Raw genomic sequence first — 14,761 nt, forward strand, 5'->3', positions numbered from 1 at the left:
AACCTTCCATAAAAAAACCTAAGAAATAAAATTATTTATTTATTTAATATTATTAATAATTTTATTTATTAAATTTTTTATAAATAGATGTTTGTCTGAAAATATATTTTTTTTCCTAGTTTGTTACGTTATTGGAATATATAATAAACACTATCAAGTATCAAGTACCAAGCAGCCGATTTTTTGTAACTCCAAGAAGCACGCGTCTGATCAATCTCTCATTTCTCTTGTATTATGATTTGAGGTAGGCAAAATGTTGCTTATTTTTCGTTTGTCTTCTCAAATATATGAAAAAATAGATATTAATTTTTCTGATGCTAATATTTTATTTGCTTGGCGTGTAGAGAGGGATGAAGACAACTGAAGCGACTGATACGGGCAATTAATTAATAAATTTGAGTGTTGGTGATGACTTGAAGAACACAGCACCGCCTTACTCGTTGATGAAGAATATATATCACCTTCCAAAATATCATATCATATCACGTCGTGATCCATGCATGGCTGCCTTATTTATGAACTCTGAAAATGAACTAATACAAGACACTCACATACCTACACCTCACACTTTATTGTGTCGAGTCATCAAAAGCATGCATCTTGCTCTTCCGTTTCCCAACCTTAAAGAAACTCTTATTTATTCACCCAATCCATTCACCTTTCTTTACTTTTACCATTTATTTTTTTTATCACGAGTAATTACCTTTCAATTCAATTATTAAGTTTAATATTTTTTTTTATTTCGTAAAAAAAAATGTTGCACTATTCCATATACTTTTATATATTGTAATTTTTCTGTACTATATTTATTAATTTTATATAGTTAAATACATTCAATATAGAATTAAAAAAATAGAGAATACATTTAATTTTTTTGTTACTGTTTGAGTATTATTAATTAGTTTTGTCCCTTTTAACGCAAGCTTGCAATATATATGCATTTGTGACTAGCATTTACGTGAACCTAATTAATTAAGCTGATAATAAGATATTTAATATTCCTAGAAAATTTGTCAAAGAATAAACTTGCATTTGGAGATTGTAAATTTTATTTGGTAGCAAAGGAATGGTTTCTTGATTATGATTCGAGATTACAGTTCATGCATGCATTGGTTCGTTCTGTGATCACTCATGAATCAAATTCATTACAACGCAGTGTCTAGTGTTAGTGGTCCTCCTCAAACAATCCAAAACGTAACTTACTTTTATTGTCTTTTCCCTTTTATTTATTTTTTTCAAGTCAAAGACTTTTTTACTCAATTTATGAAATTTCTAAAGAATTAAAAAAGTACATGGAGTAGGTTAAATAGTGGAAAGAGGATATTGTCAATTTGTTATTTCTCAAATTCATTATATATCACTCTTATTTTTTTTAATAAGAGAGTGGAACACAATAAGTGAAACAAAAACAATAATAAAAAAATTATAAAAAAATTCATCAACTATTGTTTGCGCTCTTTTTTTATAGTGTACTCCTGATTTTGTACTCTTAATTTTGTACTTGTGGAAACATCTCTACTAGCTACTCCAATCTTTACTAAAACTATGTCAATTACTAAGTAGAAGTCCATTGGTTACATATCTTCTTGACTTCTTGTAGGGGTGTGCATGGTCTGGCCCGGTCCGAAGACCCGGCCCGGTCCCGAACACTTTAGAGGCTATTTTGGTGTGATTTCACCGGGTCTAGGGCCGGGTAAGGGTCTCAAAAATAAACCCGGTCATTATTTCGGGTCGGGTCTGGGCCATGACTCGAGTCACCCGAAGTCGGCCCGGTGGCCCGGTCATCATACACAATTAATATTTTGTGTTATTAGTGATGGATGATGGCTATTCTTATGTGAAATTTAAGTATTGTAAACCTTAATATTGTGTTATTAGTTATTATAAAACTATAAGTTAATGTTTTATGTTTAAAATGCATAAGATTTTAGATTAATACATAATATTGTGTGTATTTGTATTGAATTAAATATTTGGTGTTATTAGACAATATTAGTATTGATTATAGTTATGCTTTAATTTTAGAGAAGAGTTGGTTATTGTTATATTTTTCTAAGTGAATTTTACCATATCAAATAATGGTTGGAGTCTTGGAAATTTGGATATTTTCACATGCTAGCTTATAAGAAGGTATCAAGGTAATATAATGTTAACGGCCTGATTTTCACCCGATATTTACCCGGTATAATCGTGGCCGGAAAGTGTATAGGTTTCATCGGGTCTAGGGTCGGGTTCAGGTCTAATAAATAGGCCCGGTATATATTTCGAGCCGGGTCTGGGTCACATCAAACCCGGTTTCACCCGACCCATGCACACCCCTAACTTCTTGTATCCAATTTTTACTAAAACTATGTTAATCTAACATCATCTTTTCTTCTTTCCAATTGCATAATCTCGTTGAAATCTCCCATAGAAACTGATATAACCCTACAATATAACTCAATTGCTCATACACAGTAGATTTCTCTTCTCTTGTATGAATTCCATACACCAAAGAAAGCATAATTGAAATTATTTTTAATAAGACTCCTTCAACACACAACCAAAACTCTCCTTTATGACAGAAACTCATTCTAAACATTATTTCATCCCAAAGTAATAGTAAACCACTTAAGGCACTCTCCGACTCAACATATTCTCATCTCGCAGCATCACTCCTCCAAAATCTTATTACATCAAACTTCATCACTAGCTGCCTCTTAGTCTCAAACAAGTCTAACATATTCAATTTAAATTTTTTCTTGAGGTTTTTGACCATGCTCAATTCTTCGTTACCCCTCAACCTCTAACATTCTAAGAACAAAATTATTTTAATAAATTATTACACACATTTTTTTTGGACATGTAGCATCTTGCTTTCTCTCTCTATTTTGTCAATCTTTTTTTTTCTGAACAATTTTTTCATTCTGTGCTTGGAGAATATCCATAATATCATTATGATAGTGATCATAATATTAAGAGATAAATATTTTATAATTTAATCTAAATTGTTCTTGGTCATAGGATTATTAAAAAGGACATTATAATCCGGAAAGATTAATAGATCTTATTAATTAAACTATATATATAAATGGTGCATATAGAGATATGACCATTGAACGGATTCACTTTGAGAATTTCTAATGGTTATAATTAGCGCATATTTGTCAATAGGATATTCTCAAGATGAATATAGTAATAAAGTTTTCTTAGCTTTGACCTGCGACTATCATAGTAATTAACAATATATTTATTATACTTTGATTACGGACACCTAATACCCTAGGGTATTAGTTGAAGGATATTGGGTATGATTTAAATATTTGTAGAATTAATGATTAGTCAATAAAGAATCCATTAACTCTCGGTAAAGAGTTTGAGCTCTATGATTATAATGACTGAGATGAATAAAACATTGGCCAAGGGATTGAATGAATGAAGAAAACAGTTTCTTAGGTTATTCACAGTTCATTATAATAATGGTAACAAGTTAGAATTTGACAATTAAACCATACTCTAAGGGTTAACCAAGAGTTGGAAAGATGGAAGGAATTATACTTTGTTCTTCTGAGGTTCTTAGTAAAAATATATTACTTCATACTATCGGGTTGTTAAGGAGTGTTGCTAGAAGCCAACCTTGATTAGTAAATTTGGTATCACTAATTTACTACCCACTTAGAATTGAACTTATGGGGTCACGCACTAACGAGTGTTCTAATCTTTGCTGTAGAATTATTTAATTATTATTTTGATTTGATCAAATAAATAATTATATTAATTCAAATGGAATATTATTATATTCTTTGCTAGCACCAAGAATATAATAATAATATGATAATTGAGAATTTTAAATGAGATTTGGGAATAATTAGTTATTCTATTTCTAAATTTGAATCCTAAATTTGGATGAAATTCTAACTGATTCTGTTTCAAATTGAGTTATGATATGATTCATAAATTTAAAAGATTCAAGTTTGAAATAGTAAGATATGTTTCAAATTTGAATTGATATTCAAATTTAAAATCAATAACAAATCTCATACTATATATATGTATGCCAAGAGTAGAGGAATAAAAGACGAGAATAAAACACAAGGATTTTATTCCTTTACCTCTACACACATAAATGTATGTGAGCTTGATTCTTGGAGAAGAATTTTATGGCATGCAAAGAGTTGTAAGAGGTTTCTCAATTTAGATCAGATGTCTATTGGTCAAGGAGCTGATAGTAAAGGTTGGTCTTGGTGTGGATACGCATAACGCCTTCGTACCATCGAAGGAGAAAGTGATTTTTACTAGCGTACACAGGTATTTAGATCTGATATATATTATATTATTGGAATAAAATTTAAGCACAAAATAGATATTTAGGATTATCTTCTTTTCTTCCGCTGCGTGTTGTCAATACATGGTAATCCTTCATCAACAACCCTCTTCCCAGCTACTTATTTCCGACAGCTCCCCCTGTACCTTTGTTAATGTTATTCCCTTTGTGCCGGAACCCGTGCCACTATCATTCACAATGTCATCCCTATCACCCTCGTTCCTTCATCAACGTCTTCTGCACCATCATTAACAAGAAAACAAAGATAAGAAAATGAAAAAATATGTATTGAAGTTGTGTTTTACATAGTCATGCTATTTATAAAGATATTTCAAACTAACCTCATACATATTTATCTACCAACTACTTACTCTTAACTATTCATCATTACTCTAACACAACTACTCATTATTACTCTAATATGCCCCCACAAGCTGGAGGATGAAAAATGTCAAGAACTCCTAGTTTTAAGAGATTAAGATGAAAGGGATGAGGGGACAATGGCTTAGTAAAGATGTCAGCTAATTATCCTAAAGAAGAAACAGGAAGAAGTTTCATCATTCCAACTTGAGCTTTTTGATGGACCACATGACAATTAACTTCCAAGTGTTTAGTTCACTCATGAAAAATAGGATTTGCTGCAATGTGTAGAGCGCTCTGATTATCGCATAAAAGAACAAGAGTGCGATCAGTTGGAATTTGAAGAAAATGCAACATATTCATCAACCATTGGAGCTCACAGATGGTGTTTGCAAGAGCCCAGTATTATGCTTCCGTTGAAGACCTGGTAACAGTGGATTGCTTCTTTGTTTTCGAAGAGATCAAAGACTTTTTCAATAAGAAGTAATAACTAGTTAAAGAACGACGAGTATATGGACAACCCGCCCAGTCAGAATTACTGAATCCACATATATGAACAGAAGACTTCAAGTATCTCAAAACTCGATTTGCTGCACGAAAATAGAATTCAGTAGGAGAAGCCATGAATTGACTAAGCTGCTGTGTAGCATATATAATGTCAAGCCGAATAGTAATAAGGTAGTGGAGGCGGCCAACAAGACGACGATAAATTAAGGGATCAGGAAGCAATGGGCTACTGTCCTTATGCAACTCTGTAGAACTGTCCATGGAACATATGATGGTTTAGCACCCAACAAACCAGAGTCTTCTAATAAATTAACACAATACTTTCTTTGAGATAAATAAATTCTTTTAGCAGAATGAGAAACTTCAATACCAAAAAATATTTAAGAATACCCAAGTCTTTGATTTTGAAATGCTAATTTAAAATAAATTTAATGGCAGTCATCTCAGAAATAGAATTGCCAATGAGAACAATATCATCAACATATACCAATAAGATAGAAACTTCAGCACTAATAAATTTGACAAAAAGACTGTAATAAAAGAGAGTGCTGATATCCACAAGAAATTAAAATTTTGAATAATTTTTCATACCACATACGACTTGATTGTCGCAAACCATATAATGATTTTAACCGTTTACAACATCGATTTGGATTACTAGAACTGATGCCAGGAGGCAAGGTCATGTATACATCTTCAAATAAATCTTCGTGCAAAAAAGAATTGTTAACATCTAGTTGATGGATAGGCCACCTCTTCATGGAAGCCAGAGCTAATACAAGTCGGATGGTAGCTGGTTTCACTACGGAAAAAAGTCTCGAAGAAATCTACCCCTTCTGTTTGAGTGAATCCTTTTGCTACGAGATGAGTCTTATAGTGTTCCATAGAACCATCAGGACGGCGCTTGATCCGATACATCCATCTACAGGCAATGGGTTTTACACCAGGAGGACAATCCACAACAGATCAAGTTTGGTTCAAATCCAAGGTAACAAGTTTATCTTTCATAGCACTGTCCCAATGAGAATATTTGTTGGCGTCCTAAAAAGACTTTACCTCAATTTCAGAATGCAAGGATAAAATGAATTTCTTATGAGAAGGGGAGAGAGAAGTAGGGTACCTCTAAGTTGAAGATGGTGGAGTTGGAGCAGCGAGAGAAGAGCCGCAGATGTAATCAGCGAGATGATTGGAGGATGTCTTTGACAGAGGCTATGACGGATGGTAGGCGGAATGGTTGAGGACAGTGTAGGACAGATTATGCCTGATTGGGAAGTAGGGGACGTGGGCAAGGATTGTGAAGGAGCGGAAGAGATGAATTGAGGTGTATTAAATTGATGATGAAGTATAGGTGGGTCAATGGGTAATGGTTCAGGCCTAATGGAAAGGAAAATGGGTTGTTCCGTTGGTGTTTCATGAAATTTGTTTGTTATGGACATGTGTGGGTTTGGTATGTTTAAAAGTGATCTAGTACTAGTAACAAAAGGCATTACCATTTCATAGAAAACAATGTTCCTAGAAATTTCAAATTTTTTATTATCCAAAGTATAAACAATGTACCGTTTAATTCTATTTTTAAAACCAAGAAAAATAGCTTTCTTTGCTCTTGGATCAAGTTTAGAACAATTAACCATAAAAGTTTATACATAGCATAAGCAATAAAAAATCTTCATATCATTGTAGTTAGGAGATTTATTAAAGGAAAAACTACTAAAAGTATCCATGAAGTTTACGAACGCTGACAAAAGTACCCATAAACTAAGGAAATTAACGTTGTATCCATGAAAGATGGATTCTGTATGACAAAAGTATCCAAATCTTAATTTTTTGTTGATTTTTTAATAAAATTTCTAAACTACCCTATACTCAATCTCAACTCACTTTTTCAACCTTTCATAACTCAATTTGCACTAACTCTTGCCATGGAGTCTAAAACTACTCCTACAACAAACCAGACCGAAATCAATGGTAGTGGTGGTGGTGGTAGAGGATCGAACCTCAACCGATTCACTCATAAGTTTATAATCCATACCCAAACCAAATTAATCAAACACCAAAAAATAATCAAAACATAAAATTTTTTAAATCCATTCATCCAATTTCAATTCACTTTAGCAAAACAAGAAATAGAAAAAGCCATCAACCATAAAAAATCAACAAATCTATTCATCCAATTTGAAATTTATTTCAGCAAAAATCAAAAGTAGAAGTAGCCATCAACTGGATCTTCTGTAAATCAATCTCAGCCTTCATAAAAAATAGAAGCAAATTTTAAAAAAATAGAACAATATCATTTTAGTAGTAACTACATCAATTTCTGAAAAGATGAAAAATAAAATAAAAATGTTTAAAAAAATACATTTTTCTTCGCCGGCCGAGTGTAACATCGTCAACGGCAGAACCTCCATCCACAGTGCCGCCTCCCTTTCTTCTATGATTTTTCTTTACCGAACCCGCTTTCTGCATGCAATAGTACCACGACCCCTCTCTCTTCTCAGATGTGCGATGACGGTGTTCTCCTCGGCTGGGTTAGACGCGCCACGACGATGTTCACCTCGGCTGCAACAGGCGTGCCACGACAGCATTCTCCTCAGGTTGGGTCACAGGTGTGCGATGAAGGTGTTGTAGTCACCTTAATAGTGAGAGGGAGAAGCAGTGAGAGGGGAAGAGATTGGCGGTAATGAAGTAGGTGGGTGGCGGACGGTAATGAGGAGATAGGAGGAGAGTTTATGTGACTCTGTGAGGGTTTTTGAGGGATAAGTGAGGAGAGAGGAAGAAGAGAAAAGAAGGAGTAACGGTAGAATGGGGTTAGGGTAGGGTAGTTTAGGAATTTTATTAAAAAATCAACAAAAAATTAGGATTTGGATACTTTTGTCATATGGAACCCATCTTTCATGAGTACAACGTTAATTTTCCTAGTTTATGGGTACTTTTGGTAGTTTTTTCTTTATTAAATAAAATTGCAAAAAAAGTTTTAAATTATTTACAGAAGAATGGACTCGATTAATTAGATAAATTGCATGTTTAAAATATGTTAGTGCTTACGTTCTACTCTCCCATTTTTTTCGGGTGTTTTAACACAACTACATTGATAAATTATACCCTTTGAAGAAAAGAAATCATGTAAGAGAAATTCCGGTCCATTGTCAGAACATATATACTTAACTTTGGAGTTAAATTGCGTTTCGACCAATGCAATAAAATTCTTGACATGATTTTTCACTTCGCTTTTTGATTGCAATAAAACTACCCGAGTGAAACGGCTAAAATCATCAACAATTAAAAAATATTTATGATTATGAATTGAATTTTGTCGAAACGCCCCCATGTATCAAAATGCAATAATTCAAAAACTACATTAGCTCTATTAAAACTTAGAGAGAATGAGAGTTTCTTTTGTTTGAAAAAATGACAAACATCACAAGGCTCATCATAGGGCATAGAAATAAAGGAAAATTGTCTATGTAAAAAATTTAATCTTTTTCCAGAAAGATGTGCTAAACGAAAATGCTATAAATTGAAAGGTGTAATGGGTGTTGAATGAGTATTGGTATTTATTGTATGAGTAGGAAATGGATTATTTGTTGTGATGGAGGTTTCAAGGACATACAACCCTTCTCTCATGCTACCCAAACCAGTCATCTTTAAATTGTTGTCCTGTAAGAAATAAGAAGAGTGTGAAAAAGTAACTTGATAATTGATCATTAAAGTTATTTTTGAAATAGAAATAATATTAAAATTAAAGTGGAGTAGGTAAAGAATATCATGAAGAGTTAATGAAATTAAAAATTTGATAACACTTTTATAAAAAGAAGTTACTTTAGAATCATTAGGCAAATGAACAGTAACTGGATTAATTCTAGAAAAAGATATGAAGCAAGATAAATTGGAAGTAATATGATCCGTGGCACCAGAACCAATGATCCAAGTGTCTGTAAATTTATTTTGAGCAGTAAAATTATTTAAAATAGAATAAGTGTAGAATGAGCACAAATAATAGGTACCCAAAGTTGGGTTAGGAAGAAGTCCAATTTGGTTGGAGGGTGAGAGACTTTTATCCTTGTTGTCTGAACATTGAGATTCAACCTTTTGTAAAAGTGCTAAAAGAATGTTGTGTTGGGCTGGAGTGAGGTCCAAAGCCTGCTCTATGTGTATTCTCTGATGAGGAGCCCTTTCTTCATAAACTAGGACATGAGAGGGAATTGGCGGCGTGGGAGGGCCAGGAGGCGGTGTCGGCACGACGGCATTAAGGGAGGCAGAGGCACGATCAAGGAATCGTGGTTTCCTTGGGTGACGCGGGTGGCCGGGAAGGTAGCTATGTTTGTTGCAATTGATGCGTGAAATATTGTATCGCTACAAAATTCTCTTCGCCAAGTATACCGAATTGTCGTCAAGTAATAACTCACAATAGAGTGAGGTCGAATCACACAGAGATTAACGGATTAAGCAATCAATAGTTGATTAATTAGTCTAGTTAGACAAGCACAATTGGATGATAAGCAACAAGAAATTGTAAATGACGTAAAAGTAAAGGAAAACAATAAAGTGCAAGAAAGTAAATAACATAAACGAAGAGTACAAGAAAGTAAAGTGCTCGAAATGTAAAGTGCAGGAAGGTAAATAACTATAAAGTAAATGTAAGAACTAAAAATAAAATGAACATTGGGATAGGGAGATATTGTATTCTCCGAATCTAATGCTCTCATCTCTTCCTCAATCCATGCAACTCATTGATCTCTTGGCAATCTTAGATGATTGAATCATAATTCCTTGGCAATTCAATCTTTTTTAAGCTTGAACAATTACCCAATTCTTTGATCTAATTGCTCATGGAAAGAGATGAAGTTTGGTCACTGATTATACCACACACCTTCATAGATCAAAGTATTGGTAGGATTACATATTACTATATCCTTCCAACCCCCAACCTAATCCAATGTGAGAAAGATTTTAAGCATGATTCTATGATTCCTCTTCCAAGAGAATCATAAAATCCAAGTACATTTAATTTCTCTTCTGAGACAATTGAATGCTTGAATGAAAAACAAAATCTTTCTAGTAAATTAAAGAGAGATGAAAAGAAAAAGAAGAATAAAAACAATTTAATCTATCAAATAACAATAGAGCTCTCTTTCTCAATGGAAATATTTAGTGATTCATAACTAAAATATTTACAAGTAAGAAAATGGAAGAGGAGAAGAGAATGGTGGGAAGGAAGAGTCCGAAGACTCTCTCCCTGGGTGAATGTGCCCAGTACAGTATATTCCCCCTTAATGTAGAAAGTAAGGCCTTTATGGCGAGAAAGTTGGGTTTTGAAAAGATTGTAATTGAGTCTGATAATTTACTGATAGTTCAAGCTCGTTTGATTGGAGAGGTTGAGCCCATCTTAAGTGACGTGCTTGATTGGAAGAAGGCAATAGATTGGTGTGTAACAACTATGGAGCAGGAGCGAAGGCCCAGTAGATCGTGGGAGACAACAATCCATGTTGATGGAGGAAACGGTTATCATTAATAGAAGGCATGGTATCCATGCAACCACAGGCAGGAACAATTACAGTAACTTATCTATCTTTTAAACTTAGACAAGGTTGTGAACAATCGCTCTTAAAATTTGTTCAATAAAATAAAAATACACTACACTCCCAAATTATTCACCTAAATCTTAATATTAGGATAACTATTCGCACATCTAATGAATTGAATATCCGACATATCTATTGTTCATATTATTTAGTATTTTCATTGTCTACCTATACTTTTCTATATGAAAACACAACATTTTTCAAAGTTCTTTTTTAACCATGTTGCAAAAATATATTAAATAAAACTAGTATGCTACCATGCCAACTTATTTTGAGTTATTTCAAAAGATATTCACATAATCTATGGTTATCAAAATCATAGGCAATGCTAGATTAACGGTGTCGCAGATCAAAATTAGACATAACCCAAAATGAGTTGGTACCAAACTTCAAATTCCCGCAAAGTTGTGTTACTTTGGCTGCCTAGTTAACATAGCTAGAGACAGTAGTGGCCACCACAATTACCAACCATATTGCTCCAATTCTAAGCCAAGCAACGCATAATCACTTCTTTTTATATATAGTGCTCCTAGATCAAACCCCTCCAATTCAATAATTATAATCCCTCACTAAAGACAATAATTATCTGATATTCTTAAATATGATACATTCAATGGGGAAAAAAAAAGTAACCTTAAAATGCATGCACTATGAGGATTGCAAATTGAGGAAAGTTAGGATAGTGAGAGTGGCAATGAGTAAGGTTGGGGAAGAGTAGGACTTGGGCGAGAGTCCATAAAAAATATCAGAGAACCATGAACTGTTCACTATCATAGGCATCTCCCCTGTTCCTGTTTCAGGTGGTGACACTCTTGCTGATTTTTGGCTGCATACAAAGACATAAATAAATTTAATTTACAACTTGTGGATATTCCAATTCCATTTATAATCGAAAGTGGTAATCAAGGTAAACTAAATAATAACATGCATGTAGTACAGATAGGATAAGTCACAAAGTGGCAACAAAATTAAATAATAATGAGAATCTACTTTATTGTTGTTAGTTACCTTGTGGTTGAAGGGCAGAATGTGATGGTATAATCAGCTCCCGTACACGTAAACGTACTCGTAGGGTCGTCGTATGCGTAGCTATACGATTTGGGGCACGCGCTCTTGAACATTGTGGAGTAAACCGAAGGCTTGCATGTGGCAGGTGAAGCGTAGGTGCCGCTGCAGCAGTATTCAGCCCTCTGAAACGCTTCACACGCGCTCTTGCATGCCACTCGGTTACTAACCCTCAACTCATTCGGGCATTGCCGGTTCAGGTCAGCTACGCAACCCGTTGACCCACATTCACCCGACCCGCCACCCGCATCCACCATCATAGGTAGATTGTATCCATCAACCAGGCTGACGTCGTAATAATCCTAATCAATTAAAAGGTTAGTCATAGAATATCAATTTACATAGTAGGAAATTCTAAAGACAGGCATACCTGGGATTGGGAACCCGACCCGATTGTGAACTCGGCTAGTGTTACGGGTGGGTCTGCCCCGGAACCATTGCATTCAAGTTGGTTGGAGCCACAATCCCCTGTGGTGCAGGTGCCCTGTTGGGTATTGGGGTCAAAATTGCAGCCGGTTCGGCCCCAAAACCTGCCTGACCAATTGGGTGGGGCTTGAAAGCTCCTCGACCCGCCGGATGGGAGGTGGAAGCCGGTGGTATCCAATGCGGAGCTGCCAGCATTGGCAAGAATCCCAGGCCACACCGTGTAATCACACTTGTTAATTATTGTAAACTTGGCCCCTAATGCTCCTTTATCTATATTCCAAATAAATAAGAGAAAAATCCAAAATAGCCAAAATTACTTCAAAAGACAATGAGGCCTTTAAAAAAAAAAATTCAATCCGGTCTCAGACAATTATTTCGAAAGGACAACGAGACTTCTGTGCTAAAAAAAATATCAGCAGCTGGATTAGGTATTTTTTTTTTTCTTAGAGATCTCGTTATCCTTTCGAGATAATTGTGAGGGGCCGATTAAGATATTCACTCATTAAATAAATATTGACCATTTTATTTGATGAATATATAAGATCAAGTAGAAAAGAAAGGAACGAGAGAACCTACCGAAGCAAAATAGAAACAAGATGATTGCAATGTGTGAAGAGAAACAGTAATAGGAAAACAATAAGGAAGCCATTGGTAAGAGAAGAATGGAGGTTGTGACACTGTTTGGGCTCCACTGCCCATGCATAAAATGTAACAACTAACTTGTGGATATAAAGTTTTAGATTTGATGTTATTTGAACTTGTTGAGAGTGTGATAAATGGAGTGCAAATGAGAGGAAGAAAGTTGGGAACTAAGATTACAAAGTGTGAATAGATACATATTTACAAATGGATTGGAATATTACTTTGAGTAAGACCCACTATAACTTTGCTGCCTCATTCTACATTCTTCAACAACCAAAACCTGTAACGCTAGGGGAAAATCACATATCTCCTCACCATTCACCAACATTATTCTTCATCTTGGAAAAGTGATTGCAGATTTTGGAGGCCCAACTTTTTGTATTCTTTCTCTCTCTTCCTTTGTTTTTATTGCAAGAAATTCAGATTACAGTATTACACGTGTTTTCTTTTGAAACCTGTGCTATGTAAAAAACACTTTTGAAACTCTTAATAAACGAATTGAGAGGGTTTAAGCGATTAAATTTTGCTACAAGTAAAGATCACAAATTATACTATATATTCGAACAGTGTTGTCTGCAATGAAATGTTTCAAACCATTATTCTTTATCTTCAGTGGAAAATTTAAAAGAATATGAGATATGAGAGAATAAAGTACATGAAACAAATAATCTTCAATTAAATTTTCCACCTTTGGAATTTCAAAAACCAATACAAAGCATCTTACGGCGGTTGTACTTAGCTCTCAATTTTGCCTAATATGCTCGGAACGACATTTCTAATTAGCAATCTCTTCCTTATAAAATTCTACAGCATATGTGATATATATATTCTTTCTAGTGTCAATCAAATTTCGGATATTAGAATCATAAATATCTGTGTGAAATTATTCAAACAGCAAGTCAGGATGGCCGAGTGGTCTAAGGCGCCAGACTCAAGTTCTGGTCCTCTAACGAGGGCGTGGGTTCAAATCCCACTTCTGACATTTTGTCGCTTCTGTTCTTATTACAAAAGTTTTCGGTTACTGCTATATTATATGATCTGTAGTGTGCTATGACTAATATGTGGCTGTCTTATATTATTTTATCAAAGGCTATTAAAGAAGGTTACTAAAGTCTATTTCTTAACACTTGTTATCTCTTTGGTGACGTTGGTTCCAACAAGGCAAAATACTCAAAATAGAGCAAAGTGAGGTTGACCATTCAAGCCAACCTTAGTAGACTCTTTTAAGTTTTTAAGCACACATGCGGCTAAGTAGCTAGCTTTCCAGTTTAATTAGTTTATATGTCGTGTACCTACCTAAAATTATTGGAGATTTGAGTAGTTCTTTTCAGATATTGAATGCTACATGCATATACATAAATAAATGCTTAGTGATTTGAAGTTTGAATCAAATTACATTTGTTGCTATGCATTGACCATCACCATCGCCACTAACAGATGTTCTTTTGCAAGAGTTACAGCAACTTATTAATCTGTCTTTGTGAGATGCTCAACATTTTTGGTTTTTTGCTCAACACTATTGATATAGGGCCTTTCTTAAAATAATATTTTATCCGCTACAATAGAAATTGTAGATTGTTCCAAAAAACATGGGCTTCCTTTCTTAAAAGTCTACTAAGGTTGTTTAGGCCCAACAACGATTAAGGGCCTCTTTCACACATGATATTCTCAGCTGTGGTCCACTACTGGCTAGCACCTCAATTTAGGGGTGTCCGCGGATCGGATCGGATTGGATATGGCCGAAAATTTGATCCGATCCGCACAATTTTTATCGGATCGGATTGGATATGATATCCGTACTTTTTAGTTCCGGATTCGATCCGATTCGATCCGCACATTTGCGGATCGGATCGGATATCGGATATATCCGCATAATTAA

At 34.5% G+C, this 14,761-nt stretch overlaps 1 protein-coding gene and 1 non-coding gene across 2 annotated transcripts; one reads left to right on the plus strand and one right to left on the minus strand.

Annotated features, from left to right (window-relative positions):
- LOC107647889 (pathogenesis-related protein 5-like) lies at positions 11,122-13,677 on the minus strand. The gene is made up of 4 exons (XM_016351937.2): positions 12,817-13,677; positions 12,185-12,510; positions 11,758-12,116; positions 11,122-11,575 (listed from the first exon to the last, which is right to left on the minus strand). The coding sequence occupies exons 1-4, from the start codon at positions 12,941-12,943 to the stop codon at positions 11,398-11,400; spliced, it is 990 nt and encodes a 329-aa protein (XP_016207423.1). The 5' UTR covers positions 12,944-13,677; the 3' UTR covers positions 11,122-11,397.
- Positions 13,781-13,864, plus strand: TRNAL-CAA. Its single transcript has one exon. It is a non-coding gene; the product is annotated as a tRNA-Leu (tRNA).

This window comes from Arachis ipaensis, chromosome B06, assembly GCF_000816755.2.
Source record: "Arachis ipaensis cultivar K30076 chromosome B06, Araip1.1, whole genome shotgun sequence".
Lineage (NCBI taxonomy): Eukaryota > Viridiplantae > Streptophyta > Magnoliopsida > Fabales > Fabaceae > Arachis > Arachis ipaensis.

Coding starts and splice junctions, on each gene's coding strand:
- LOC107647889 (XM_016351937.2), bottom strand. CDS start 12,943: ATGCATGGGCAGTGGAGCCCAAACAGTGTCACAACCTCCATTCTTCTC. Junction 12,511..12,816: donor CTTGTTTCTATTTTGCTTCG/GTAGGTTCTCTC, acceptor TTTGGAATATAG/ATAAAGGAGCATTAGGGGCC. Junction 12,117..12,184: donor GGTCGGGTTCCCAATCCCAG/GTATGCCTGTCT, acceptor TTAATTGATTAG/GATTATTACGACGTCAGCCT.